Here is a 12,991-nt window from a genome sequence, read left to right as displayed (position 1 = left end):
TGGATACACCTCTTTTCCACCTCTTTACCACCTCCATCCTCCTTTTCCCCATTTTCATTTCTTAGTTTTCTCTTATTACACTTAATGTACGACAACACATTTAAGACATAAAGTACCCCTGCAGTTCCCACTTCCACTAATACCTTCACCTCAAAAGCTTTCCCCCCCCCCCCCCACCGAGTTGCCCCATATCCCTTGCCAGGCAACCACAACTCCCATTTTCATTTGGATTGCGATATTGTTCGCAGCGTCAACTGATTTTGCAGTGACGGTTATTCCCCCTCTACCCAGCCCTCTCCAGAAAACACTTTCTTTAACACATATAACAAAGCTCTCTCTCTTCTTTCCTCCCCTTACTCCCTTCCTTCCCTTCTCTTTTCCCTCTTTAGTTCTTTACATATACATTGTTTTTACATCTTTGTATATATTTTATCACCGTTCTTCATTCTTGTTACATCTCTTCGTCTCTTCTGTCCTGAAAACGTTCTACGAATTCTTGCGCTTTCTCTGGATCCGAGAACAGTCTGTTTTGCTCCCTCAATATAAATATATTAAGCACGGCTGGATGTCTTGATATGAATTTGTAACCTTTTTTCCATAAAGTCGATTTTGCTGTATTAAACTCCTTCCTCCTCTTTAATAGTTCAAAACTTATGTCTGGATACAAAAATATTTTTTGACCCTTGTTTTCCAATGGTTTATTAACCATTAACAACCATTTACAAAGCACTCTCCGCCAATACCCCTCCAACCCCCTCACCTCCATTTACATATCCAACCTTCTCTTAAATGACAGATTTAATTCCTTGCCCATTCCAGTATATTTTCTCTTGTGTATCTCAAAAATTTTACTAAGATGGATCTTGGTTTTTGATGTACCTGTGATTTTGGAGCTAATGCTCTGTGTGCCCTTTCTATTTCCATTTCTTCCTGCATTTCTGTCATTCCGAGGACCTTTGGGATCCATCCTTTTATAAATTCCTTCATGTCTGTCCCTTTTTCACTCTCCTTCAGGCCCACTATTTTTATGTTGTTTCGCCTACTATAATTTTCCAACATATCAATTTTCTGAGCTAACAACTCTTGTGTCTCTTTAATTTTTTTGTCACTTTCTTCCAATTTTTCTCTTGTCATTTACTTCCATTTCTACAGCCGTTTCCTGCTCTTCCACATTCTTTACTCTTTTCCCTATTTCTGTCATTACCAGTTCTAACCTTTGCATTTTACCTTCTGTTCTTTTCATTTTCCTTTTAATTGCATTAAACTCTAATGACAACCATTCTTTTAGTGACCTCATTTGTTCTTCAAAAAAGACTTTATCTATATTCTGTTCATCAGTTTTACCTTTTATTTCTCTTTGTCCATCAGTTTTACCTTTTTCTCTGTGAAGATCTTGGTCTTCCTCTTCTTCGGTGTCTGTATCTGTGCTTGTGTCTTCTTCTCTTCTTTGTGTCTGTGTCTCTTCTGTTTTTCCTGATGAGCTGCTTGTATCTCTTTGTCGGGCCTCTTCTTGCTGGTTGTCTTGTTGCTGGTTTTTCCCTCCTGGGCTGCTCGTCTGTTGTGCTTCCTGTCGTTGGTCTTCTTGTCGGTCATCCCTCCGTCTATCTCCCATGTCTATTTCATCACTCCCTCTTCTGCTGTCTTCTTCGTTCTCTAGCTGAGAGCCCTCGTGTCGGGTGCCCCTCAGCTGTCCGCTCTGTGACAGACCGCTCCTCTGCTGAGCCCCCCAGTTGCGCACTTTTGTTTGGCTCCGAGAGCAATTTTTGTAGTGCACCGACCAGCTGGTGGGTCGCGATTCCACAGGGCAGGCACTGACCTCGAGGGTTGGCTGCTCCTCGCCACCACAGCGTCCTGTTCCTTCGTGCAGGTAAGGCCTTCTTTCTTCTTCGGTGACTTTTCTACTTTTTTCCCAGTTGTTTTTACTTTCTACTTCTTGGAAGCCATCTTCTTTCTATTCTCTGTATCTATCTTCTATTTCTTGTATTTTATTTTTGTTATGCTTTGCTTTTTCCTAACTTTTTTCCTTTTTTCCTGGAGAGGGCTGGTTTTCCCGACCAGCTACTACTCCATCATGTGACTCTGTCAGTCCAAATTCTTGAAGGTGAATTTAAAAAAGTGTTCGAAGATGTTCCAAATGTTCCTCGTTGGCCCTACTGGCCACTAAAATGTCATTGAGGTAAATTAAAACATTGATCTTAAAGCGTCTTAAAGCGTCCATCACCTGTTGAAATGATTTAGCGGCATTCTTTAATCCAAATGGCATTCTTAAAAATTTGAACAACCCAAACGGGGTAATTATTGTTGTTTTTGGAATGTCTTCTGACTCTACCGGTACTTGGTGATAGCCACGCATCGTCTATTTTGGAGAAGATTTTTGTTCCATGCAAACTTTCCGAGAAATCCTGAATATGCGGTATTGGGTAATGATCTGGAATGGTGGCGACGTTAAGCCACCTGTAATCTCCACATGGTCGCCATCCTCCATTGTGTTTTGGACCATGTGTAATGAGGATTACCAGGGGGTGTCGGATCTATAAATTATGGCTAGGTGGGAATGTTGGAACTGTTAACTGCTCATAGTTGCAGGTCCGGGGTAGGATGGCGTGAGTCAAAACCGGTGGGTGAAAATACACCAACTTCTGAACCCATGTCCACCGAAATTTTCACTGGGACAGTTGGTCCCATACGTACAATAGGCTTGCAGGTTTTTCTCCAACCACTGCAGCCCTTACTGGCAGTTGGCCTGAGCGTTCCCTGCAAATGAGCATTGTGGAAGGCATTTATGGGCATTTACTCTCCAACGTCTGTGATGATAACTCCAAGACAAGGTGTCCAAAGGCTGCTTGCCCATTTTGGGGTGTTGTTGGTTTGTGGGTAGTGCTGTATTAAGAGCACTAGAATGTGACGTGGGACCACGAGTGGAGGGGCTAGTTGTGCAGGCTTGTCTTTCCTTGCTGTCCTTTTTAGCCAGCCATAAAATGTCTGCTTCTGTTGCTACAGCTCTTGGATCTTCAAATGAACACTGGGATAACAAGAGCTGAATATCATCCGGCATTCATTCTGACATGATAAAATAAGCACACACGGGGTTTCTTCAGTGAATCAAGTGGATTTACTGTTCAGAATGTGCACAATCTTTTAAAAACCCAAATCATGCGCCCAACACATGTTGACATCATCACACACTTACATCACAAAGCCAGTTCGATGCCTTCTGCGAGTTGTAGTGCTGCCATAGTTCCACTACAATCATACCAGTGAACTGCAGCCCCTTCATGGTGCAAAGTTTCGTGAACCACCGAACAGTTTCCACCTTCTCAGGCAGTGGTTTCACCCCATACCTGTCAATACGATGCCGCAGGAAGTCGATTGTGTCCCGCCCGATGACCAGCCCGAACTCGAGCAGGCGGGTGAATAGTTGTCTGAAGTGGACTGTGTGCTCTGAATGGTTGCAGCTGGCAAGAAGGATATCGTCCATGTAGATGAATGCGAATGGGAGACCCCAGCCCACTGCGTCCATCAGCTGCTTATAAGTCTGAGCAGCGTTCTTAAGTCCGAAGGGCATCCACGTGAATTCAAACAGGCCGAAGGGGGTGACTATTGTAGTTTTTGGTATGTCCTTGGGGTGCACTGGGATTTAATGATAACCCCTGATTAAATCGACTTTTGAAAACACCCGTGCCCCTTGTAAGTTGGCGGTAAAGTCTTGGATGTGGGGCACGGGGTATCTGTCCAGTGTGGTGGCTTTGTTGAGGTGTCGATAATCATCACATGGCCTCCATCTTCCTGCTGCCTTTGGGATCATATACTGGGGGAGGCCTAGGGGCTGTCCAACCTCCACACTATCCCTAACTTCTCCATTTTCTTAAATTCCTCTTTGGTGAGGCCAGTTATTTTGGGATGAAGGCAGCACGCCCTAGCGTGGAGTGGGGGGGGGGGGCCTCCTGTGAGGATGTGGTTCTTTCCTCCGTGCTTTAGTTCTGAGGAATAGAATTTTGGCGCCACGATAGTGGGGAACTCTGCCAGGATGTGTGTGGGTGTTGTCGGACAGTGTGACGGTGTCAAGGTAGGAGCCAGTAGTTTGGCTTCCCCCAGGGGCATTGTTTAAAAAGTTTTGGCATGAACCAAACGCTGCCCTTTCAAGTCTATTTGCAGGTTACAGGAAATCGGCTCCCAGGAGTTGTTGGGCCACTACCGAAACAGTAAAAGTTCAATTGAATTTGTGGCCAGCGAATCATAGGGGGATGGTGTGGGTGCTATAAGTTCATATAGAGGTGCTGCTCACTGCCTTCAGTGCCGGGCCCGTCTTGGGGTTCCAGGTGTCGTAGGCCGTGAGTGGAAGGACAATTATTTCAGCACTGGTGTCCACAAGAAACTGCTTTCGCAATGGAGAGCTCCACACATGGAGGACTCTGCCACCTTTGGCATTTCCTGGAACTGCGCAGGGTGGGCAGCATCGATGGGCCCCTGCACCCCATCATTTATTGTAATAACAATATGGCTAGGTAGGGGGATCCACTTGCCTCTCCGTCTGCTGTGGCCTTGTTGCCAGCTGGGAGTGGGGCTTGGCAATCTGTTCCACCGAGGTGCTGTTTTACTTCTTTGTTCTTCAGTGCACATCTGCCTGGGCTGCAACTTTCCTCGGGTTGCTGAAGTCCTTGTCTGCGAGCAAGAGTCAGATATTTTCAGGCAGCTGTTCCAGGAAAAGCTACTCAAAGAGCAGGGAAGTCTTGTGCTCCTCGGCGAGTGCAAACATCTTGCTCGTGAGGGTGGATGGGGCTCTGTCCCCTAAACTGTCCAAGTGCAACAGATGGGCGGCACGGTTGTGTTGTGATAGCCTTAAAGTGCGGGTTAGTAGCATTTTGAGGGCACTGTATTTCTTTATTCCGGTGGCTGGCGTAGGAAATCGACGATCCTTGCTGCCGTGTCCTGGTCAAATGAGCTCACGACATAGTAGTAATGGGTTTCAGCAGTGCCGATCGGTCAAAGGTGGAACTAGGCCTCCAACTGTTTGAATCGCACGTGTGGCTGCAACACCCAGAACATTGGCAGCTTTAGTGAGACTGCATGGAGGGCTGCTTGGTCCGTCATCTTCGAGCTCAACTGCCTTTTGGGGTCACCAATGTCATGTGCATGGTATGCAAAGTGTGGAATGAGAATGACACACACAGTTGAGTCGAGGTCGAAGATTGATTTATTGTTCTTCCAGTTCTGTTATATTCACTCCACCTCTGATGACAGGAGTGACATCATTGCACCACCGGCCTCCAACTGGCCTGTGTTCCTGCCATTGCACGCTGTTTCCTGCCATGCGGAAGATCACGCAGGATGATGGCCATTGGTCCCTGCAGGGCCCTCGCCATCTCAGCATTCGCTGGCCATTTTGTATGCCAGGTCACGAGTCGGTTCGAGGGCCACTACAAAGTAACATTAATGATGATTATGTTTTGAACTTAGATTGAGCCAAAATGAACAGAATAGATGGAAGCATTACAATAATTTTGCTTGTTCTCTACTTAACATTGAAGTTGTTGACATTGGGCCTCAAAATTCCTGGCTATGACCAAAGTATATATTTTTAATATTAATGGAACAGAATGGAACCAGGTATTTTGGAAACGTTGTTTTGACAGAACAATATTTGTTGCAAAACAAAAATACTGAGTGTTCCACATTAGAATTTTATTTATCAATTGAAAAGTGAGGGGAAAGATAGTCATGTGCTTTCTGCAGCTGTTGAACTTGTACACGGAAGATTTTTCTAGTTTCACTGCAACATTTTTAAACAAGTGTAGCTGTGCATTGGAAGAAACTTGAATGTTTGCTTTTACTGTCATTAGGCCATGCAGCTTATAATGATCAGCTTTGGGTGCTTTATAGTATTTGCATGTGTTGATTGCTAACATTTTCTCATTTCAGTTATGACTTGGATTTTATTGAGTATTTTATGTCACAAATCTTAATTTCTGAAGATGTTCGAAAGAAATTCAGATTGACTACTGATCAATCAGTTTAGCTTGGGTGATGGGGATTTATTTTTAGAAATAATCGGAGGCAAAACAGTTAGTCCAGGGCAAGCGTGGATAGATCAGTGAAAGCAAGTATGAATTTATTCAAAGACAATTGCATGATTTTATTTGGATCAATTGGTAGGTAAGATTGATGAGTGAAATGCAGTTGATACTGTAATTGTGGACTTCCAAAAGACATTTCATTAAGTGGCACTTAATAGGTTTTTCATCAAGAATTAAACCTCTGCAATAATGAGTTGCAGCTCCATGGGTAGAAAATTGGCAAAGTGGTGAGAGGTGGTTTTGTGGTGGTGTTAAGTGTGCAGTGAAATTCTTTGGGGGATGGTACTAGTACCATTGCTTTTCTTAATATACATTCATGGCTTATAATTAAAAGCCACTATTTGCTGAGTTTGCAAATGACATCATGAGAGCATAGTGAATATATGAAATGAATTGTAATAGATTTTAAACTAATGCGAGCTGATCAAAAGAATATGCTGATGCTGGTGTTGAGTGTAATATGCAAAAGTGCTGGAGAAACTCAGCAGTCGTGCATCCATTGGAGGGAAAAGACGATCAATGTTTTGGACCTGAACCCTTTGTCAAGAATCTGGAGAAAATGGGCCTTTTGCTTCTGATGGATGATGCGTGACCTGTTGAGTTTTATTTAAACCGATGAGAACAGGCCAGTGGAATGAGCGAACAACTCATAAATAAAATGTTCCATTTTGGTAGGAAGAGTGAGAGAAGCAATATGGGTAAGAATGTGAATTGGTGAGTTTAATACAAAGTATATGGAAAGTGACAGGACAAGTTTTTTTTTTAAAAAAAAGGAATTAAAAGCATATGTGATCTTGGACTTTATAAATCAAGGTTTAGATTACAAAAACAAGGAAGTTGTGATTGATCTTTATGTGATCTTAATGTGAACATTATCCATTTTAGGCTTGTACATTTTAAGAAAGATACAAAAGTTTAAGAAAGCAAACTGAATGTTTTACTAAAGTGATTCCAGGATTGGTGAGATTTGGGTAAACTAGAGAAGCAAAATTTGTTTTCATCAAAGACATTTAAAAAATCATTTGACACAGACATTTAAAATCTTGAAGAGTATGGATATACTAGTTTAAAAAAAAGTGTTGTTCATGTGGGGAGATGTCTTGATGGAATGAAACAATTAATCAAAGAACCGAAAGTGACATGAGGAAAACATTTTAATGCAAATGCTTGGATCTGGAATGTGGAATTAATATAGGAGGCAAGTTGAAAGAAGCTGGATAATTATCAAAAAGAAAATAATTTCAGCACTGTGGAAAGAAAGCTGAAGAGTGGAGCTACCTTAGATTTTTTTTGGACTTATATGGACAATACAGGCTAAATGTAAAAAAATATTGTGCCTGCAATTTTGGTCCATCCTTGTGAACTACTACTAATATACTACATTAGAACTATAAAGGAGAAAAGTGACCTGTTCCAAACAGATCTGATGTTGAAATCTTACAAAGGGATCTGTAAGGCGATTTATTGGGAAAACTAATAGAATTGAATGCAATTTTTTTAATTGGATGAGGTGTTATGTCCTTTATGTTATTCAGCTTGAGTGTTGTTGAAGCTGCTCTCATTTGGGCAAGTAGAGAGTATTCCATCACAGTCCATATTTGAGCCTGGTTGGTGGTGGACCTTGAACAGTCTTTGGGGAGTGAGGAGATGAGATGTTTGCTGCAGGATTCTGAGCCTCTAACCTGCTCTTGTAACTTTATTGCATATGTGACTCCTCCAGTTCAGTTTCTGGTCAATGGTAAGTCTCAGGATATTGGTAATGGGGTTGTGGGAGGGGGAGGGGGGTGTGGTGGGAAAGAAATACAGTGATGTCATTGAATGATTTATAGTTGGATTTTCTCTTGTTGGGCATTACCTGGCACTTGTGTAATGTGAATGTTACATGTCACCTATCATCTTGGGCCTGGACATTGCCCAAGTCTTGCTCAATTTGGTTGTGGACAATCTCATTATCTGAGGGGCTGCAAATGGTACTGATCATAGTTCAATCATCAGTGAACATTCCTTCTCTCCAGTGAAGATGATAATTGAGAAGTGAGGTTGACACCTGATGAAGTGGAATTAAAGCCATTTTTACAAATTCTGTCAGTTTGCCAAATGATTACCCAAAAGTTCATGCCCAACAGGAAGGAAAAAGAGCTGACTTTCCAATTGCAGATATAATCTCTGATCTGGACACAGTGGGACAAAAGGTTTGCTTCTGTGCTATATAATTCTTATGCATCAAGTATGGTTCTGTATTTTTAAAAAAAAAGAATGGCAGTCATTGATTCATACATATGTAATGCTTCAATTAATTTGACATTCATGAAGAGTTCTTGCCTTGTCTGTAATCGAAGGCAGAATTCCAAATAAGGTTGTGTACCCGATTGTAAATGCCATGATCAGTTTTTGGTTTGAAAGCTGTTTAGCTGTACCACAATGCTTTGACTTTGTAAAAATTCTGACTTCTTGTCTGGTTTTTCAGCAATATTATGTTTTGAATGAAAATTTTAAGCTGTTTTAGCTGGTTTCATAAAATCATGAAATATTACACATCTTTTTGTCCAAGTAAGCTCAATCCATGTCATTGAGCAATATCTTCAGTTAACCTCCTCTGCTTTTTCTCCATGGTCCTGCAAATGAATTTTTTTCAGTGTCCACGTGGTTCCCTTTTGAAAGTCCTGATTGACTTTGTTTTCATCACCTTTGCACATGGGGACTTCCACGTGAACAATGTGCTGTCTTTAAAAGATATTTCCACACATCACCATATATCTTGCCCATCCTTTTAAATCTGTGCTCTCTGGTTGTCAAACCTCTGCTAATGGAAATTGCATCTTTTTATTTACTCCTGTACATTCCTGTCGAATTCTGTATTGATCTTCTTTGTTCCAAGAGAAAAGTAACAGGCTTTCCAAGTCTAACCTTGCTACTGAAAGCCCTCATCTCTGGAACCACTGTAATACATCCCTTCTAACCCTTTCTGTGGGCTTCATTGTCTTTATAATGCATGATGATCACAACTGGGCAATACTCCAGTTCTGGCCTATTAAGGTATCCAAAACACCATCTTGATGTTCTTAATACTATACAAACATCCCTTCTGCACTTTGAATAGTCATGAATCACTGATTCCCTAGCCTGGATTTTATCAGAAGTTTATGTTGGTGTAATATTTTGAATTAGACTAACAGATCTGCATAGGCCTTAGTTTCATGCTAATTTTAGTCATTTGGATTAAATAGGTGCTTTTTGCTTAAATCATTTAAGCACTTTGTACACATTTTTTTGAATTTGGTTAATTTAATTTAATCTTGACTGTTAACTGATGAAAATCACTTTGTCATCTAATTTCCCTTTTTTGGAATTTATGGAATCACAATTGAATCATTGTTAATGAATTTCTTATGAATCAAGGATATGCAAACATTTTTTTTTCCCCTTAACATTTTAGCAGCAAATACAAGCTGTGGCTTACCTTTGAAAACCTTAAGGAAGACGCCTATGTATACTTGTGGGACATATTTGGTTATGCTTACTGCACCACCAGGAGGATCTGGAAGTTCTGCAACACGCTCTTTATTTGGTGGTTCAAGTGGATTGTCCTCTTTAAAAGGTAAATCACAGGACATTAAAAATTACTGGTACCTCAAACTCATGTTGCAAGCTATTATATGTAAATGTGGTGTAGTCATGGTATCAATACTGTATTTTTAAAAATGTGATAGATTGTGATGCACCAAAATACTTTGCTGCTTATGTAAGTCTTCAAATTCCTGCTACTCGTGCCATAACGATACAAATTTGTCAACGCTTTTTCATGGTTCAACTAAAAGTTATCTTGTGATATTGCCAAAGTATATTGGGAGAGGTTGTGTATTTGTGTTCTTGTGTTCAGTTCAAATCAATCATTTTCTTGTAGCAAATGTATTCGTGTCCAGCACTTAGATAAATTGTATTATCTATTTTAAAACAATCAATTTCAGCTGAGTAGCAGATTGATGGAAAATTCTTGAAATAGCAGGTCATATGGAAAGATGACCTTTCATCAAAACCGGGAAAAGTTGGTGGCGTCCTTAATTATTTTAATGCTCCCACATAGAGTTTGACTTGACCTGCTACACTTTTGCAAGAGCTCATTGATCACATTTCATCTTTTAAGAAAAGACTTCAGTTTTCTGGACTTGATATTACATTCAATAATTTCAGATGGTAATCACTGTTCTCATTTTCTTGGGCAGTGGCCATCAGTAATGAATTTGCTATTCACATGGAAAACTCTTGATATACTCCATTTTTTTTTCTATCTTCACATTTTTTCCTTCCATCCCATCCCATTTCCTTTTGTTCTTTCTTCTGAACTGACATTGATCAGGAATTTCTTTTTCTCATTTCAAATATGTTGTCTTAAGATCTGATAATGTTCAGCATTTTCATTTTTCATTTTATGTTTTCAGAATCCAAAGTATTTTGTTTTTATAGTGGTTTAAAAAATATGTTAAAGAAATAGAAGAGATTACAGATGCTGGAATCTGGAACGATAAACACCCTGCTGGAGGAACTTAGCAGGTTGAGCAGCATCTGTGGGGTGGGACATGGGGAAGAATTGTCAATGTTCCTAGAGTGTAAAATGTTCAGGCAAAACAGAAGGGTGTCAAATGGGAGGAAATAGTTTTAGTGCACTCAGTCAAAGATTACATTATTTCAGTATCGAGGAAGGATCTCCTATAAGGCTCCGCAAATCAGGCCATGTGGGTGGAGGTTAGAAACAAAAAAACTGTTGTTACTTTATTGGGGGCATGTAACACACTTCCCAATAGTCAGCAGGAGATACCACTAACAAATATATGGCGTTATGTCAAAGAGATGCAATAAAAATGACGGTGGTTTCTATTTCCCAAATATTAACTGGGATTGCTTTAGTGTTAAGTACTCAAATTTTTGAGATGTATCTAGGAGAGATTCTGATGCACCATGTCGATAGAGTAACAAGAAAGAACCTTTATCTTGGGCATAGTTGAGAGAGTGTCAATTGGGAGGGGGAGAGATTGGAGATGGTGACAATAACTGTATATTTTAGAATGGTTTGGAAAGAAATAGAGATGGACCAGTCATACACGTGCTAAAGATCCAATTTAATTTACACGAGGAAGAGGCTGGCAAAGGTAGATTGAGCCTATCTACTTGGAAGTTCTTGACAGGGTAAAAAGCCAGGAATAACAAATTGAAAATTGAGGGACAGTGCAGGTTAGATAAAGGGATAAAACGAAGCATGTGACAGGCTTGTGGAAACTAATGACGAGGGAAGCCTATCATGTGCATGAGAAATGTAGAAGGACATTTGAAAGGAAAATTAGGAAAGTGAGAAGAGGTCATAAAAAAATAACTGGTAGATAGTATTAAGGTAAATCTGAAGGTGTTCTGTAACTGTATTAAGGAATGACCAAGAAAAAAAATAGAGCCCATTGGTGGCAATGTAGAACCAGAAGGTAAAAATGTCCTAAATTAATACTTTTCATCGGTATACATGAAGGAAATTGCTTAAAGAATGTAATGAAGGGAGATTTGAAGGTCTAGTGCTGATCTCCATAATTTTTTTAAATTTAGTCATACAGTATGGTAACAGGGCCTTCCAGCACACGAGCCTGTGCAAACCAAGAACCCCAATTAACCTACAACCCCTGTACTTATTTTAAGGGTGGGAGGAAACCGAAAAACCCAGAGGAAACCCACGCAGACATGGGGAGAATGTACAAACTCTTTATAGACAGCACTGGATTTGAACCAGGGCCACTGGCACTGCAATAGCATTGCACTAACTGCTACACTAAGCATGCTACTCAGTAGCACTCTGTGCATTAGCAGGCTTAAAAATGGATAAATCCCAAAGACTGAGATTGTATTCATCTCAGAGAAATACAAGAGAATGCAGTTGTTGGATTCTGTAGCAAAAAACAAACCACTGAAGGGAACTCTGATGTCAGGCAGCATCTATGGAGGTAAAGGGATTGTTGGCCTTTCAAGTTGAGATCCTGTGTCCGATGCCTGATGTTGCCTGACTTAGTGAGTTCCTCCAGCTGTTTGTTTTGTTGCTGATATTTATCCTAGACTGCTATGGGAGGTTAGAGAAGTGTTTGCTGGGGCTCTGACTGAGATTTCAGTGGACCAGAATAGTGGAGGAGAACAAACATTGTCCTTTTTGAAAGAAAACACCATGGAAAAGCCTGGTGATTAGAGTTCTAAGAGCCTACAATCAGTGGTTGGAAACCTACTGGAAAAATTACCTAGAAGATTAATGATAACTTGAAACGGCAAGGAGAAATCAAAGACTGCAAGCATGGTTTTGTCAAGAGTAGATCGTAGCTTATCAATTTGTTGAATTCTTTAAAAGACTTAACAAAAGCCTCTTTCACATTTGCAAGTGATCCCAGGAATTAACCACCAATCAGCCTTTAAAGTGTTTAGTGTGAAAGCAAAATCTGCTCAAAACTGGCGTCGGATAATGTCATCTCATGCCAGGGATTGACTGCCTTGACTCCAAGTACAGTTCCTGGCATCTGCAGATGCTGGCATTGCAACCATGCAAGTGTGAAATGGTCAGAGCATTGTGGGATTGAAATGATCCAAGTTTTTCCTAATTATAGGAAGGATATAGGAGAGGGTGCAGAGAAGATTCACAAAACAGAACAGAGAAAGATTAAGGAGACAGGGACTTTATTCATTTGAACGTACAAGGTTGAGAGGGGATTTGATAGAGGTATTTAAAATTATGAAGGGAATAGATAGATGTGAGTAGATCTTTCTCCTGAGGACAGGGGAGGTTAGAACAAGAGGGCATAAGTTAAGGGTAAGGGGGCAAAACTTTAGGAGAAATATTAGAGGATGCTTCTTCACTCAGAGAGTGGTGGCAGAATGGAATGATCTTCCAGAGGAGA

At 40.7% G+C, this 12,991-nt stretch overlaps 1 protein-coding gene across 9 annotated transcripts in view; it reads left to right on the top strand.

Moving 5' to 3' along the window:
• Positions 1-12,991, top strand: part of LOC138761137 (probable E3 ubiquitin-protein ligase HECTD4) — a 322,279-nt gene that overhangs the window by 94,108 nt on the left and 215,180 nt on the right. For 7 of the 9 annotated variants that reach the window (XM_069932806.1, XM_069932801.1, XM_069932804.1 and 4 more), the window contains exon 9: positions 9,511-9,672. In XM_069932806.1, coding sequence (XP_069788907.1) covers positions 9,511-9,672 — 162 coding nt within the window. The remainder of the gene's footprint in view (positions 1-9,510; positions 9,673-12,991) is intronic. The other 2 variants (XM_069932802.1, XM_069932800.1) reach the window with 1 other exon arrangement.

Source organism: Narcine bancroftii, chromosome 4 (genome assembly GCF_036971445.1).
Source record: "Narcine bancroftii isolate sNarBan1 chromosome 4, sNarBan1.hap1, whole genome shotgun sequence".
Lineage (NCBI taxonomy): Eukaryota > Metazoa > Chordata > Chondrichthyes > Torpediniformes > Narcinidae > Narcine > Narcine bancroftii.
This window is presented reverse-complemented; position numbering and strand designations above follow the sequence as displayed.